The sequence below is a fragment of the Alosa pseudoharengus genome, unplaced genomic scaffold (assembly GCF_046254945.1).
Source record: "Alosa pseudoharengus isolate Yale_2024_CS ecotype anadromous, Long Island Sound unplaced genomic scaffold, YU_APseudo_1.1 YU_APseudo_1.1_scf_5, whole genome shotgun sequence".
NCBI classification, from domain to species: domain Eukaryota; kingdom Metazoa; phylum Chordata; class Actinopteri; order Clupeiformes; family Clupeidae; genus Alosa; species Alosa pseudoharengus.
In genome coordinates, this window is record NW_027468837.1 from 13715854 (window position 1) to 13729642 (window position 13789).

The following is a 13789-nucleotide window of genomic DNA, read 5'->3' on the forward strand; positions in this document are numbered from 1 at the left end:
GTAGTGGTAAAATAAGAGGTGGGTAAACTATGATTTCTGTGATCACAGAACAGACATTTCAGGTAGCCTACTGTGCCATGCGGTATGGTTTAAAAAAAAAAAAAAATTCAGAACATGTTTATTGATGGTGGAGGTTATTGTCCAATGTTTATAACAATATCAGTGGTATTAAAAGGTTCCTAGAGTGTACATAGTGTGAATGTGGATAATACAGTGTGATTTTTGAATGTTAAGAGTTGCAATTGGTAAATAAACTCTTTTGAGAGTAAACTCTAATAAGAGGTGAAACTCTATTTCTGAAATATCAGAGGTGGATAAACTGCTTTTACTTGCGTTTAGCCTGCACTACATGGGACTGAGGCAGGAAATGTAACATGGAACCAAAATGTGACAATAATATTCCACCTCCAAAGTGGGGAATGGCGGGAAAAGTTTGAGAACCACTGCTCTAGTGGATTATCATAGCATACGGTTGCAGTTTAAATTATTGTTGTATGGGTGTGTGTGTGTGTGTGTGTGTCTGTGTGTGTTTTCCTGTTTTTTGTGTGTGTCATATAAGCTAGGCCTACTGGATGCTTGAATTTCCTTTAGGAAACCTAATCTATTTTTCTATCTATCTATCTTTTTATCTATCTATTTATCTATCTGCCTATCTTTTGAAATTGAAAATGTGAAAAAACTGTATAGCGATTAATGGAATACAAATGATCCACACAATATGTTTTGTGAACCTAAATAACATGAGAAACTTCAAACGTTTTCATGTGTTACAAGACTATGATTATAGTGATTAAGGTAGCCTAATGACAAATAAGTGCATGAAAGTGCATTCATTCTAAAAAATAAGTTAGTGTGTCAATTATTGATAGGTAGCCTATCAATTTTGTTTATGTAGATGAGTCATTTCTAACTTCCTCCAGCTGAAAACAACTTTAGTTATGAAAAAAGTTACTAAAACTATCACGACATCCGTTTCTGGTCATTATTGTGTATGATGTCACGTTGTTGTTTTGTTTATCGCTTGACACTTCCTGATCGAAGAGATATTATATTCGCCACAGGGTGGCGCCTTAACAGCACGCCTCTCCCCCCCCCAAAAAAAACCCCCAAAAAATGTAATAATTCTAAAGTTTGTTTTATAGGCTATTATCTTCCTAGAAGAACATTGCCTGATTATAATTATGATCGTCATTATGTTTGTTGATAAATGCAAATTAGGCTACATGAGAATTAGAGTGTCTGTCAGTGTATTACCCGGTTTTATCACAAAATGTTAATCCCATTATTGCTCTGATATATCTAATATTTTATTATGTAGCTAGGCCTGATTAAAACGGACTGAGAATCTAGCACGAACACGCCACGAGCTCCAAACGCGAGAGAGCAAATACTTCCTGATGAACTTGTTTCACTTTTTATTTTGGTTGCTCAGTTGAACTTCTTGAGACCATGAATAGGTAGCCTAACTGTAAGGATTGTGCCGTCTATCCACATCTGCACCAGTTTCACAGGTGAGGGTAACCTTTGGAACTTTGTTGTTCACTGAAGAATATATCTTGTATTTCCTTATTGTACCATGGGGAATACCCAAAAACAGTTTCGAGCGACTGTCATTGGAGGCTAAAGGCTATGTGTCGTAGGCTAGCCTTATTGCTACAGACCTTTCTGTGATCAACATTTTCAGTAGTATCTGCCTTAAACCTTTTCTCTGTTGAAAGGATGTTTCTCTAACTCCACTGTAGTTTTTTTTTTTTTAGGTTACTACAGTATTATTATTCATGTGAATGGCAGCCCCTGGAGTGACAGACGACTTGAAAGAGGGTAAGAGAACAACCAGCGTGTGTGTAATGTAGAACCAGGCTACATTTTGACATGTGTACTAGAAACAAAATACAGTAGCCTAAGCCGACTATGCATGAGAAGATTATGTTGCGTATTGTCCAGGGGTGCTAGTGTCTGATGATCTCAAAGAGAAAGTGAATTATGAATTTCCTGTGTTGTCTCATCCAGCGGAGAACTTGGCTGTTCTGCTGAGTGAGGCCATTAGTTGTGGTGAGAAAGATGAAGCCAAGCAATGTGCCGAGAAACTCGCCGCTTTATCCCTACCTGTGTCCATCAAGGTAGACCAGAAGGCTTACCCCCAAGACACGATCCGGTATGAAGCGCATGTCACAAGTATTTATCAAGTTTTTACTTCAAAGTTTTAAAACCAACTCTTTACTGATCCTACTTGTTCTGTTGTTGACCCTTAGTCTGAGAGTGGGAGTGGAGGATGCCCAGTTGGACTCCTACATCCCTATTACAATGATGATAACAGTTGGCATGACTATAGAGGAGCTGAAAACAAAGGTGAATTGTGTCTATTGCTTGTTTATTAGAGATCTCTGTTGTGATAGAACAGTACAGACACAGACACCGCAACTTTGTTTATTTGAAAATATAGTTTAGTGAGCTGGATCATCCACAGCAGGCAATACAGTATGAATAGATACCTAATTGGGGACATGAATCTCATATTGTGTTGCATTCCAGGTGAAAAATGACTTTGGTTTCCACCCCTCTCTTCAAATCTGGGTCATCGGAAAGCGACTGGCGAAGGACACAGACACACTATACAGTCATGGGGTGAGCAAGGATGGAGACCAAGCCTTCCTCTTCATCAAGGATGCTAAGGCTGCCAATCTCAGCCGCGAGCAGCAAAAACAAGAGGAGCAGCACCAACAAATAGATGGTGAGACTCCTGTGTTAGTTTTGATCATTTCATAATAATTGATATGTAACGACAATGAATGTGTACATGAACTGCATTTATATAGCGCTTTCTGCTCCTCCAAGGCGAGCATTCATAGCGCTGTTCAATTTCATGCCACACATTCACCCATTTACTCACACACTCACACACTGATGGTGGAAGCTGCCATGCAAGGCACCAACCTCCACATTGGGAGCAGTTTGGGGTTCAGTGTCTTACTCAAGGACACCTCTGTACGGCAGGGTCAGGAGGAGTCGGACACAAACAGGCAGCCGGTTACTGGACGACTCCTCTCCCTCCTGAGCCACTACCACAGTGTAATAACAATGCATGCATGAAAGTGGATGCACATTCTGTGATCTATGATTTCAGTTAAGGTTAGCGTGGGATTGTTCTTCATTGTAGATTATTAACACACATCTAAAAAGAATACTCATTATGTGTTGTCTCTCAATGATATAAACCAATAGAGAAAAAAAGAAGGGCAATATCAGAGTTATGTGTGGCATGTGTTAAATGCCTGTGCTATGCTTTCGTAGATATCATTGTAACCATGGCAATGAGCTCACTGGAACCCAGGGGAACAGGTCCTCCTGTGGCCACCAAAGCCAAGCCACGCCCACCCCTGCTTCCGAAGCCACAGGTATGGCACACATGCATACACACACAAGCACACTACACACACACACACACACACACACACACACACACACACACTGAACTTTCATATATTAGGAAATTCATTAGGAAATATATGTCTAATGAGATACGGTATTAGTCATTTGACCACCACTGATTTGACTGACTTCCATCTGTGCATGTGTGTGATTGAACAGATTGGCTGGTCGTGTCCAATGTGCACACTTGTGAACAAGCCCACCCGGCCTGGCTGTGAAATGTGTGGTTGTGAAAGACCTGCAGGCTACGAAGTGCCAGCCTCGTATAAGCCTGACCAGGATGAGCTTCTCCGAATACAGTTAGAACAGGAGGCCAATCTGCAATACCAGAAGGTAAACAAACAAAGCTTTTCGATACACATTCAATGTACTCTTCTGTGTCACTCTACTGCAGAATTGGTTGTTGTTGTTGCGTCTGTCTGTCTGTCTGTCTCTGTATGTTTGTGTGTCTGTGTGTGCGATTCCAGCGCTGAGCCCTGGATGACAAAAAATTCCAATTTCTTTCATCATCAGTTTCAGAGTGTATGAGTTGTTTTATATGCCTCTATGGGACAGGTCATGGAGGAGCAGCGAGCAAGGAACTTTGGCATTTACGTTGAAACAGATGCGCGTAATCTCATAGACAACAATGAGAAACTAGAGTGTCCTATCTGCTTCACCACCATAGAACCAGGAGAGGGTGCTGTGTTGAGAGAGTGCCTGCATGGCTTCTGCAAGTATGGAAAATCTGAAGCCATTGTTATTGTGAAAAATGCGGGCCTTCCCACGTCTTCAAGAGGCATTTCTTTGAGACTGCTGTCTTTCTTGCTCCACAGAGACTGTCTGAAAGGAACCATCATCAACAACATGGATGCTGAGGTGAAGTGCCCTTACGTATGTAACGACTACTCATGTGACTACAAACTACAAGACAGAGAGATACTTTCGGTAAGCTTTATTTTTCACACTATATTCAAATCAATTAAGTTACTTCTCACAGGTAATTTTGAGGGGGTAATAGATTGTATTAGATTGTCAGTTTGATAATGACACTCCTGAAAGTATTTGTGTAAATAAGTATAAGTAAGTAAATATATATACTATTTTGATCCTGTGAGGGAAATTTGGTCTCTGCATTTATCCCAATCTGTGAATTAGTGAAACACACACAGCACACAGTGAAGGTGAAGCACACACTAATCCCGGCGCAGTGAGCTGCCTGCTACAGCGGCGCTCGGGGAGCAGTGAGGGGTTAGGTGCCTTGCTCAAGGGCACTTCAGACGTGGATGTGGGCATGGGAGAGCAGTGCTTCCCACAATTTTTCCTACTGGTCAGGGATCAAAACGGCAACCCTAGGGCTACAAGCCCGAAGCCCTAACCAGTAGGCCATGGCTGCCCACAATTGGCATTAATAAGGACAATTCACATTAATAACTGAGTGGGAAGGACCCTTTTGATGTAGCTGTAAAACTTCCTAAAGATTATTTGGGGGTGGCCACTGCCCACATTAAGGGCTTGCTGTTTATCTAGTCATGTTGCTGATGTGTGAGTATGGTGTTCCAGCTGCTGTCACAGGAGGAGTACCAGAAGTTCTTGGAGCTGAGGCTTAGCATTGCGGAGTCACGCAGTGAGAACAGCTACCACTGCAAAACTCCTGACTGCGCCGGCTGGTGCATCTACGAGGATGACATCAACGAGTTTCCGTGTCAGCTCTGTGAGGAGACCAACTGCCTCCTCTGCAAGGTTTGCTCACTGTTCCATCCACTGTATGATCACTTTATCTGGCTGAGTGGGATCTAGAGCCATTCCAGGGTTTGTTGGCTTGTAGGCTTGGGTCTTAGGAGTTTTCTTTATCTTTTCTCTCTGATCTGAGAGGAGATAGCCTTCTTCTAGACATCTGTGACTCCCTGTTACCAGAACACCTGCAAGATGTACCTTGTGTAAGACTGTCAGATGGGCCATTCAATCAGCCACTAAACCATTCAATCATTTTTGATTAAGTCCGAGACGTGCCTTGTTTAGATAAAGAAGATATCAGTGTTTTTGTTACTTACCAAGTAACAAATATACAATGTTTTCAACCCTGACATCAACTGCTGTGGTATAAACCCCTTTGTTTGCTCCTGTTTGGCATCATTATTTATCTCAAGCTTGATGGAATGGGGATATCTGCTTTGCAAGACTTTGGACTTTGGAAGTCCTAATGTTCAATGGAAAGATTTTTAGGAGCACTCCATGAGTGCATTCTTTTTGACATTCTTTTGATGTTTCAATAGTGATCTGGTGTTTATCGTAAATATAGTGTGATAAGTGTTGATAACACGAGTTGGTCTTGACTCAGGCCATTCACAAAGACATGGACTGCAAGCAGTATCAAGATGATCTTCGCATTCGAGCTGAAAATGACATTGCAGCCAAACAGACAGCTGACACTCTTGAGGTATGAAGCACACCATATCCTGGGCTATAGGTGATCAGTAAGGAAATCCACATCTTTATCTTGTCTGTGTTAATGTTATAAGGTAGACATGTTTTCCTTTTCCAGGCCATGCTACAGAATGGGGAAGCCATGCACTGCCCCAAATGCAAAGTGATTGTGCAGAAGAAGGATGGCTGTGACTGGATATGTTGTATCATGTGCAAAACTGAGATCTGCTGGGTCACAAAGCAGGCGCGCTGGGGTCCAAACGTAAGAGATGGACACACACACACACACACACACACACACACTCACGCACACAAACACACATGCACACACACAGACACACTCACATACACACATACACACACAAACGCACACACACATACACACACACACACACACACACACACACACACACACACAAACACATATACTGTATGAATATACATATACATACCCACAATCTCTAAGGGCCCTGTTTTCATTGATAAGCAAAGGCGGGAAAAGTTAGGATCTTGCTCATGGTATTAAATTAGCAAAACGATTTGGCAAAGTTATTACCGGTACATAAACCTTAATTAATTTTTTCTCATTGCCTGACTTTGCTTGTCGTTGCCCATCAATGAAATATGGGCCCTACAGCATATTCCAGTGATTCCAATTCATGGGAGGTATTCTGTGCCGTTTTGACCGCTTTGATGAATCAATAACTACTGTAGACATGTAAACATGAGTCAGTTGTATGCTTCTGTCCCTTCATCCGCAGGGCTCCGGGGACACAACAGGAGGCTGCAGGTGCAGAGTGAATGCTGTGCTCTGCCATCCCAACTGCAACAACTGCCATTAATCCACCCGCGCTCATCTCCATGCACACTACTGCAGGGCCGTAGCAAGGGGTTAGGTGGAAGCGGGCCATTTTACCTTCCCTCAATTAGCCTACTGTACGTAGCATCCCCAAAATCTGTGACTGTGACTTATTTTTTAATCAAGGGAAACCACAACCTCCAGTTGTGACTCCTCAGGAATACAGAATGATTCTTTGGTCGAAATCGGATCCAACCAAACAGTGATTCAGCGATGAAGAGTTGAACGAGGTTTCTGAGAACCGAGAGAGCATAGGGTGCACAAAGTGCTGACACATAGTGCATTACAGTATCAACTACTCTAAGAAGACTGTCCCAATAAGAACACTACAGGACTTGGTAAAGGGCTGTCGTTGTACAACACCTCGGAGACTTACAACACTTTCAGTGCCATGACACCAAAGAAACGTTTACCTTTAGCAAGAGAATATTTCGACACATTGAAAGACACATAAGTGCCCTTTCTTTAAACACTTCCACTCCACTTTTATGGGATTCAAATGAGTGTGACTTTTAGCGATGAGAATAGGTTTCATTTAAAGGAATTATCCGGAGTAAAATGCACTTTAGATCAATTTACTCCACACTCGGCAATCGACTCCTACGGACTTTCCCCTAAAGACGCCAGCTGCAGCAACAACATTTCCGGAAAGGTACTGGCTTGATGAAATTCATTCTGGACTCTATCCGACCCCATAAAGACCTCGGGATACTTCGGTTTGGCTTTAGGGACCCTCTACTCACTACCACGTAAGTGTAATGTTGTTTGGAACTGTAGAAGAGGTATAAAAATAGCGTTTTGTAGCGGCGAAATGACTTGCCCTGGTCACTTCCCGGCTAACAAGTTTTGACTAAAAACGGTAAAATCGAACTTTCTCAAAACACATCCGAATGACATGATTTTGATGTCAACTCAACGTATGTACTCCCAATCATCCGTAAATTGATCTAAAGTGTATTTTACTCCGGATAATTCCTTTAATTCTACAGGCAGAAGCATTGTAGCATTTATGAAGAGATTCTGCTGTTGTGGTGTTTTCTGTGCATATTTGCCTAAGGGCCTGGATAATCTTGATGTCTTTGTAATTGTGAGGTGTTTGTGAATGAAAAAGGGAACAGGAGACAGTGATTGCTCTATCAAGTTTAATCCTGTGAAATGTAAATAAGATAGGGTCTTATAATTCTTTAAACCAACACAATGTATTTTATTTTACCTTAAAGTAATGGCTTCAAACTCATTTTATTGCCTCACTGACTTAAAATAAGAAGTTTCTGACAATACCAGTGTGCAGAAAAAAACCTGGTATTGCACTGTGTAACGTTGTTGGTGCAGGTAGCGGCCTTTTACGAAGCTGAAGTTGGCCGCACATTCAGAATGCGGTGTAGTCAAGTTTCCGTTCCACCTTAAATATTGCAATTTTCTACCGACAGGGGGCAGTGCTGACTGCAAATACGCGATGACACTGGCATTTGCCTAGTAGCAGACGAACATAGGCTACTCCTCACAGACGAATAAAAGCCTTTTTTTCTGGTGACTCCATTGTCGACCAATCTTTAAGTAAATGATACATGCTTTCTGTCAAATAAATCGGTTCATATTGCACTTGTTTTGCAAGTTTTCTGTTTCTTCTTTACATGAGCTATATTTCATATTTTACCATTTATGCACTAGATTTGATACCCATTGCTCACACATGATTTGCCGTGAGATATTACACCACATCCCGATACAACAGTCTCTGAGCTTTCATTTGACACCATGTATGGCCAATTTCGTCGTGAAAATTCACCCTTTTATTACAATTGAAATTCCATGAGCTGTTTTTCATATTCCACAATGTATGCACTAGACTTGATACCTATTGCCCACACAACATTTGCCGTGAAATATTACACCACATCCCGATACTACCGTCTCACAGCGTTCATATGACACCCAGCATGCCAAACTTCGTCGTGGAAAATTGCCATTTTTGTTACATTTAAATTACATGAACTATATTTTATATTCCACAGTATATGCACTAGATTTGATACCTATGGTCCATACATCATTTGCCGTGAAATATTACACCACATCCCGAGACTACAGTCTCTGAGCTTTCATATGACACCTTGCATGCCAAATTCCATCGTGGAAAATGGCCATTTTCCTTACATTTAAGTTACATGAGCTATATTTCATATTTTACAATTTATGCACTAGATTTGATACCCATTGCCCACACATCATTTGCCGTGAAAAATTACACCACATCCCGATACTACAGTCTCTGAGCTTTCATTTGACACCATGCATGGCCAATTTAGTAGTGGAAAATGGGCCTATTTCATAGATTTAATTTACATGAGCTATATTTCATATTCCACAATTTATGCACTAGATTTGATACCTATTGCTCACACATCATTTGCCGTGAGATATTACACCACATCCCGATACTACAGTCTCTGAGCTTTCATTTGACACCATGCATGGCCAATTTTGTCGTGGAAATTTACCCTTTTATTACAATTGAAATTACATGAGCTGTTTTTCATATTCCACAATGTATGCACTGGACTTGATACCTATTGCCCACACAACATTTGCCGTAAAATATTACACCACATCCCGATACTACCGTCTCACAGCGTTCATATGACACCCTGCATGCCAAACTTCGTCGTGGAAAATGGCCATTTTTCTTACATTTTAATTACATGAACTATATTTCATATTCCACAGTATATGCACTAGATTTGATACCTATGGCCCATACATCATTTGCCGTGAAATATTACACCACATCCCGAAACTACAGTCTCTGAGCTTTCATATGACACCTTGCATGCCAAATTCCATCGTGGAAAATGGCCATTTTCCTTACATTTAATTTACATGAGCTATATTTCATATTCCACAATTTATGCACTAGATTTGATACCTATTGCTCACACATCATTTGCCGTGAGATATTACACCACATCCCGATACTACAGTCTCTGAGCTTTCATTTGACACCATGCATGGCCAATTTTGTCGTGGAAATTTACCCTTTTATTACAATTGAAATTACATGAGCTGTTTTTCATATTCCACAATGTATGCACTGGACTTGATACCTATTGCCCACACAACATTTGCCGTAAAATATTACACCACATCCCGATACTACCGTCTCACAGCGTTCATATGACACCCTGCATGCCAAACTTCGTCGTGGAAAATGGCCATTTTTCTTACATTTTAATTACATGAACTATATTTCATATTCCACAGTATATGCACTAGATTTGATACCTATGGCCCATACATCATTTGCCGTGAAATATTACACCACATCCCGAAACTACAGTCTCTGAGCTTTCATATGACACCTTGCATGCCAAATTCCATCGTGGAAAATGGCCATTTTCCTTACATTTAAGTTACATGAGCTATATTTCATATTTTACAATTTATGCACTAGATTTGATACCCATTGCCCACACATCATTTGCCGTGAAATATTACACCACATCCCGATACTACAGTCTCTGAGCTTTCATATGACACCCTGCATGCCAACTTTCGTTGTGGAAAATGGCCATATTTTATAGATTTACTTATTTCATATTTTACCATTTGTGCACTTGATTTGATGCCTATTGCCCAAACATCATTTGCCGTAAAATATTACACCACATCCCGAAACTACAGTCTCTGAGCTTTCATATGACACCCTGCATGCCAACTTTCGTCGTGGAAAATGGCCATATTTTATAGATTTACTTATTTCATATTTTACCATTTGTGCACTTGATTTGATGCCTATTACCCAAACATCATTTGCCGTAAAATATTACACCACATCCCGAAACTACAGTCTCTGAGCTTTCATATGACACCCTGCATGCCAACTTTCGTCGTGGAAAATGGCCATATTTTATAGATTTACTTATTTCATATTTTACCATTTGTGCACTTGATTTGATGCCTATTACCCAAACATCATTTGCCGTAAAATATTACACCACATCCCGAAACTACAGTCTCTGAGCTTTCATATGACACCCTGCATGCCAACTTTCGTCGTGGAAAATGGCCATATTTTATAGATTTACTTATTTCATATTTTACCATTTGTGCACTTGATTTGATGCCTATTGCCCAAACATCATTTGCCGTAAAATATTACGCCACATCCCGAAACTACAGTCTCTGAGCTTTCATATGACACCTTGCATGCCAAATTCCATCGTGGAAAATGGCCATTTTCCTTACATTTAAGTTACATGAGCTATATTTCAGAAAAAAAGAATAACTGCACAATGGATGTAATTACACGCTCCTCGTGATCATTGTCAGATTTCAACAGTTATGACTGACAGTAGAAGTGTGAAATAAGAGAGCAATTCTCATTTATGCTATACATGAGCACACATAGAATTTGTGAGATTTTTTAAGTAGTGCAAAGTCTGTTGTATCTGGATGTGCTGTATGTCACGCCAAATAGGGATCAAATCTGCATAAATCGTAAAACATGAAATATAGCTCATAGAATTTCAATTGTAATGAAATGGGGATTTTCCATGACAAAATTGGCCATGCATGGTGGCAAATGAAAGCTGAGAGACTGTAGTATCGGGATATGGTGTAATTGATGTATGGGCAATAGGTATCAAATCTAGTGAATAAATTGTAAAATATGAAATATAGCTCATATAAATTACATGTATGAAAAATGGCCATTTTCCACGATAGAATTTGGCATGCAGGGTGTCATATGAAAGCTCAAAGACTGTATCGGGATGAGGTGTAATATTTCAGGGCAAATGATGTGTGGGCAATAGGTATTAAGTATGGTAAAATATGAAATATAGCTCATGTAAATTAAATCTATGAAATATGTCCATTTTCCACAACGAAATTGGCCATGCATGGTGTCATATAAAAGCTCAGAGACTGCAGTATCGGGATGTGATGTAATATTTCACGGCAAATTATGTTTGGGCCATAGGTATCAAATCTAGTGCATAATTTGTCAAATATGAAATATAGCTCATGTAAATTAAATCTATGAAAAAGGGTCATTTTCCATGATGGAATTTGCCATGCAGGGTGTCATAGGAACGCTGTGAGACGGTAGTATCGGGATAGGGTGTAATATTTCACGGCAAATGATGTGTGGGCAATAGGCATCAAATCTAGTGCATAATTTGTCAAATATGAAATATAGCTCATGTAACTTAAATGTAAGGAAAATGGCCATTTTCCACGACGAAATTTGGCATGCAGGGTGTCATAGGAACGCTGTGAGATGGTAGTATCGGGATGTGGTGTAATATTTTACGGCAAATGATGTTTGGGCAATAGGCATCATATCTAGTGCATACATTTGTGGAATATGAAAAACAGCTCATGTAATTTCAATTGTAATAAAAGGGTGAATTTCCACGACGAAATTGGCCATGCATGGTGTCAAATGAAAGCTCAGAGACTGTAGTTTCGGGATGTGGTGTAATATTTCACGGCAAATGATGTGTGGGCAATAGGTATCAAATCTAGTGCATAAATTGTAAAATATGAAATATAGCTCATTTAACTTAAATGTAAGGAAAATGGCCATTTTCCACGATGGAATTTGGCATGCAAGGTGTCATATGAAAGCTCAGAGACTGTAGTTTCGGGATGTGGTGTAATATTTCACGGCAAATGATGTGTGGGCAATAGGCATCAAATCTAGTGCATAATTTGTCAAATATGAAATATAGCTCATGTAAATTAAATCTATGAAAAAGGGTCATTTTCCACGATGGAATTTGGCATGCAGGGTGTCATAGGAACGCTGTGAGACGGTAGTATCGGGATAGGGTGTAATATTTCACGGCAAATGATGTGTGGGCAATAGGCATCAAATCTAGTGCATAATTTGTCAAATATGAAATATAGCTCATGTAACTTAAATGTAAGGAAAATGGCCATTTTCCACGACGAAATTTGGCATGCAGGGTGTCATAGGAACGATGTGAGATGGTAGTATCGGGATGTGGTGTAATATTTTACGGCAAATGATGTTTGGGCAATAGGCATCAAATCTAGTGCATACATTTGTGGAATATGAAAAACAGCTCATGTAATTTCAATTGTAATAAAAGGGTGAATTTCCACGACGAAATTGGCCACGCATGGTGTCAAATGAAAGCTCAGAGACTGTAGTTTCGGGATGTGGTGTAATATTTCACGGCAAATGATGTATGGGCTATAGGTATCAAATCTAGTGCATCAATTGTGGAATATGAAATATAGCTCATGTAAATTAAATCTATGAAATATGGCCATTTTCCATGACGAAATTGGCCATGCATGGTGTCAAATGAAAGCACAGAGACTGTAGTTTCGGGATGTGGTGTAATATTTCACGGCAAATGATGTATGGACCATAGGTATCATATCTAGTGCATATACTGTGGAATATGAAATATAGTCATTTAAATGTAAAAAAATGGGCATTTTCCACGACGAAATTTGGCATGCTGGGTGTCATATGAACGCTGTGAGACGGTAGTATCGGGATGTGGTGTAATATCTCACGGCAAATCATGTGTGAGCAATGGGTATGAAATCTAGTGCATAAATTGTAAAATATGAAATATAGCTCATGTAAAGAAAGAACAGAAAAGCCCCCCCAAAACAAGTGCAATATGAACCGATTTATTTGACAGAAAGCATGTTGTATCATTTACTTAAAGATTGGTCGACAATGGAGTCACCAGAAAAAAGGCTTTTATTCGTCTGTGAGGAGTAGCCTATGTTCGTCTGCTACTAGGCAAATGCCAGTGTCATCGCGTATTTGCAGTCAGCGCTGCCCCCTGTCGGTAGAAAATTGTAATATTTAAGGTGGAATCGAAACTTAACTACACCGCATTCTGAATGTGCGGCCAACTTCAGCTTCGTGGCCTTTTGACCTTTTCGTGATTTCGTTGGTTGTTCGTAACTGAGTACCCCCTTAGCACTAAATGGGTGCCCAGTATATCGAAAACTGACAAAAAAGGGAATTCTTACAATATGTTACTTTAAGAGAACTCTTCTTTTTCCCAAGAGGAGAAAGAAGTTTTAAAGGTATTCTTAAAA

At 40.1% G+C, this 13789-nt stretch overlaps 1 protein-coding gene across 3 annotated transcripts; it reads left to right on the top strand.

Annotated features, from left to right (window-relative positions):
• Positions 1-1160: 1160 nt before the first annotated feature.
• Positions 1161-8009, top strand: rbck1 (RanBP-type and C3HC4-type zinc finger containing 1). 3 transcript variants are annotated; one of them, XM_076268992.1, is made up of 13 exons: positions 1167-1511; positions 1743-1821; positions 2011-2155; positions 2253-2349; positions 2533-2731; positions 3292-3395; positions 3589-3762; positions 3985-4145; positions 4245-4356; positions 4972-5151; positions 5750-5848; positions 5954-6097; positions 6597-8009. In XM_076268992.1, the coding sequence occupies exons 2-13, from the start codon at positions 1785-1787 to the stop codon at positions 6675-6677; spliced, it is 1533 nt and encodes a 510-aa protein (XP_076125107.1). In that variant the 5' UTR covers positions 1167-1511; positions 1743-1784; the 3' UTR covers positions 6678-8009. The 3 variants fall into 3 exon arrangements, with proteins under 3 accessions (XP_076125105.1, XP_076125106.1, XP_076125107.1); XM_076268990.1 differs by having other exon boundaries at positions 1161-1511; positions 3985-4356; XM_076268991.1 differs by having other exon boundaries at positions 1161-1511; positions 1758-1821; positions 3985-4356.
• The last annotated feature ends 5780 nt before the right edge of the window (positions 8010-13789 follow it).

What these genes read in the sequence shown, in the direction of transcription:
- rbck1 (XM_076268990.1), top strand. Translation starts at nt 1,785, where the DNA reads ATGGCAGCCCCTGGAGTGACAGACGACTTGAAAGAGG. An exon ending in CCCTGCTTCCGAAGCCACAG is followed by an intron (nt 3,396 to 3,588) that starts GTATGGCACACA and finishes GTGATTGAACAG; the next exon opens with ATTGGCTGGTCGTGTCCAAT. An exon ending in CCAATCTGCAATACCAGAAG is followed by an intron (nt 3,763 to 3,984) that starts GTAAACAAACAA and finishes TCTATGGGACAG; the next exon opens with GTCATGGAGGAGCAGCGAGC.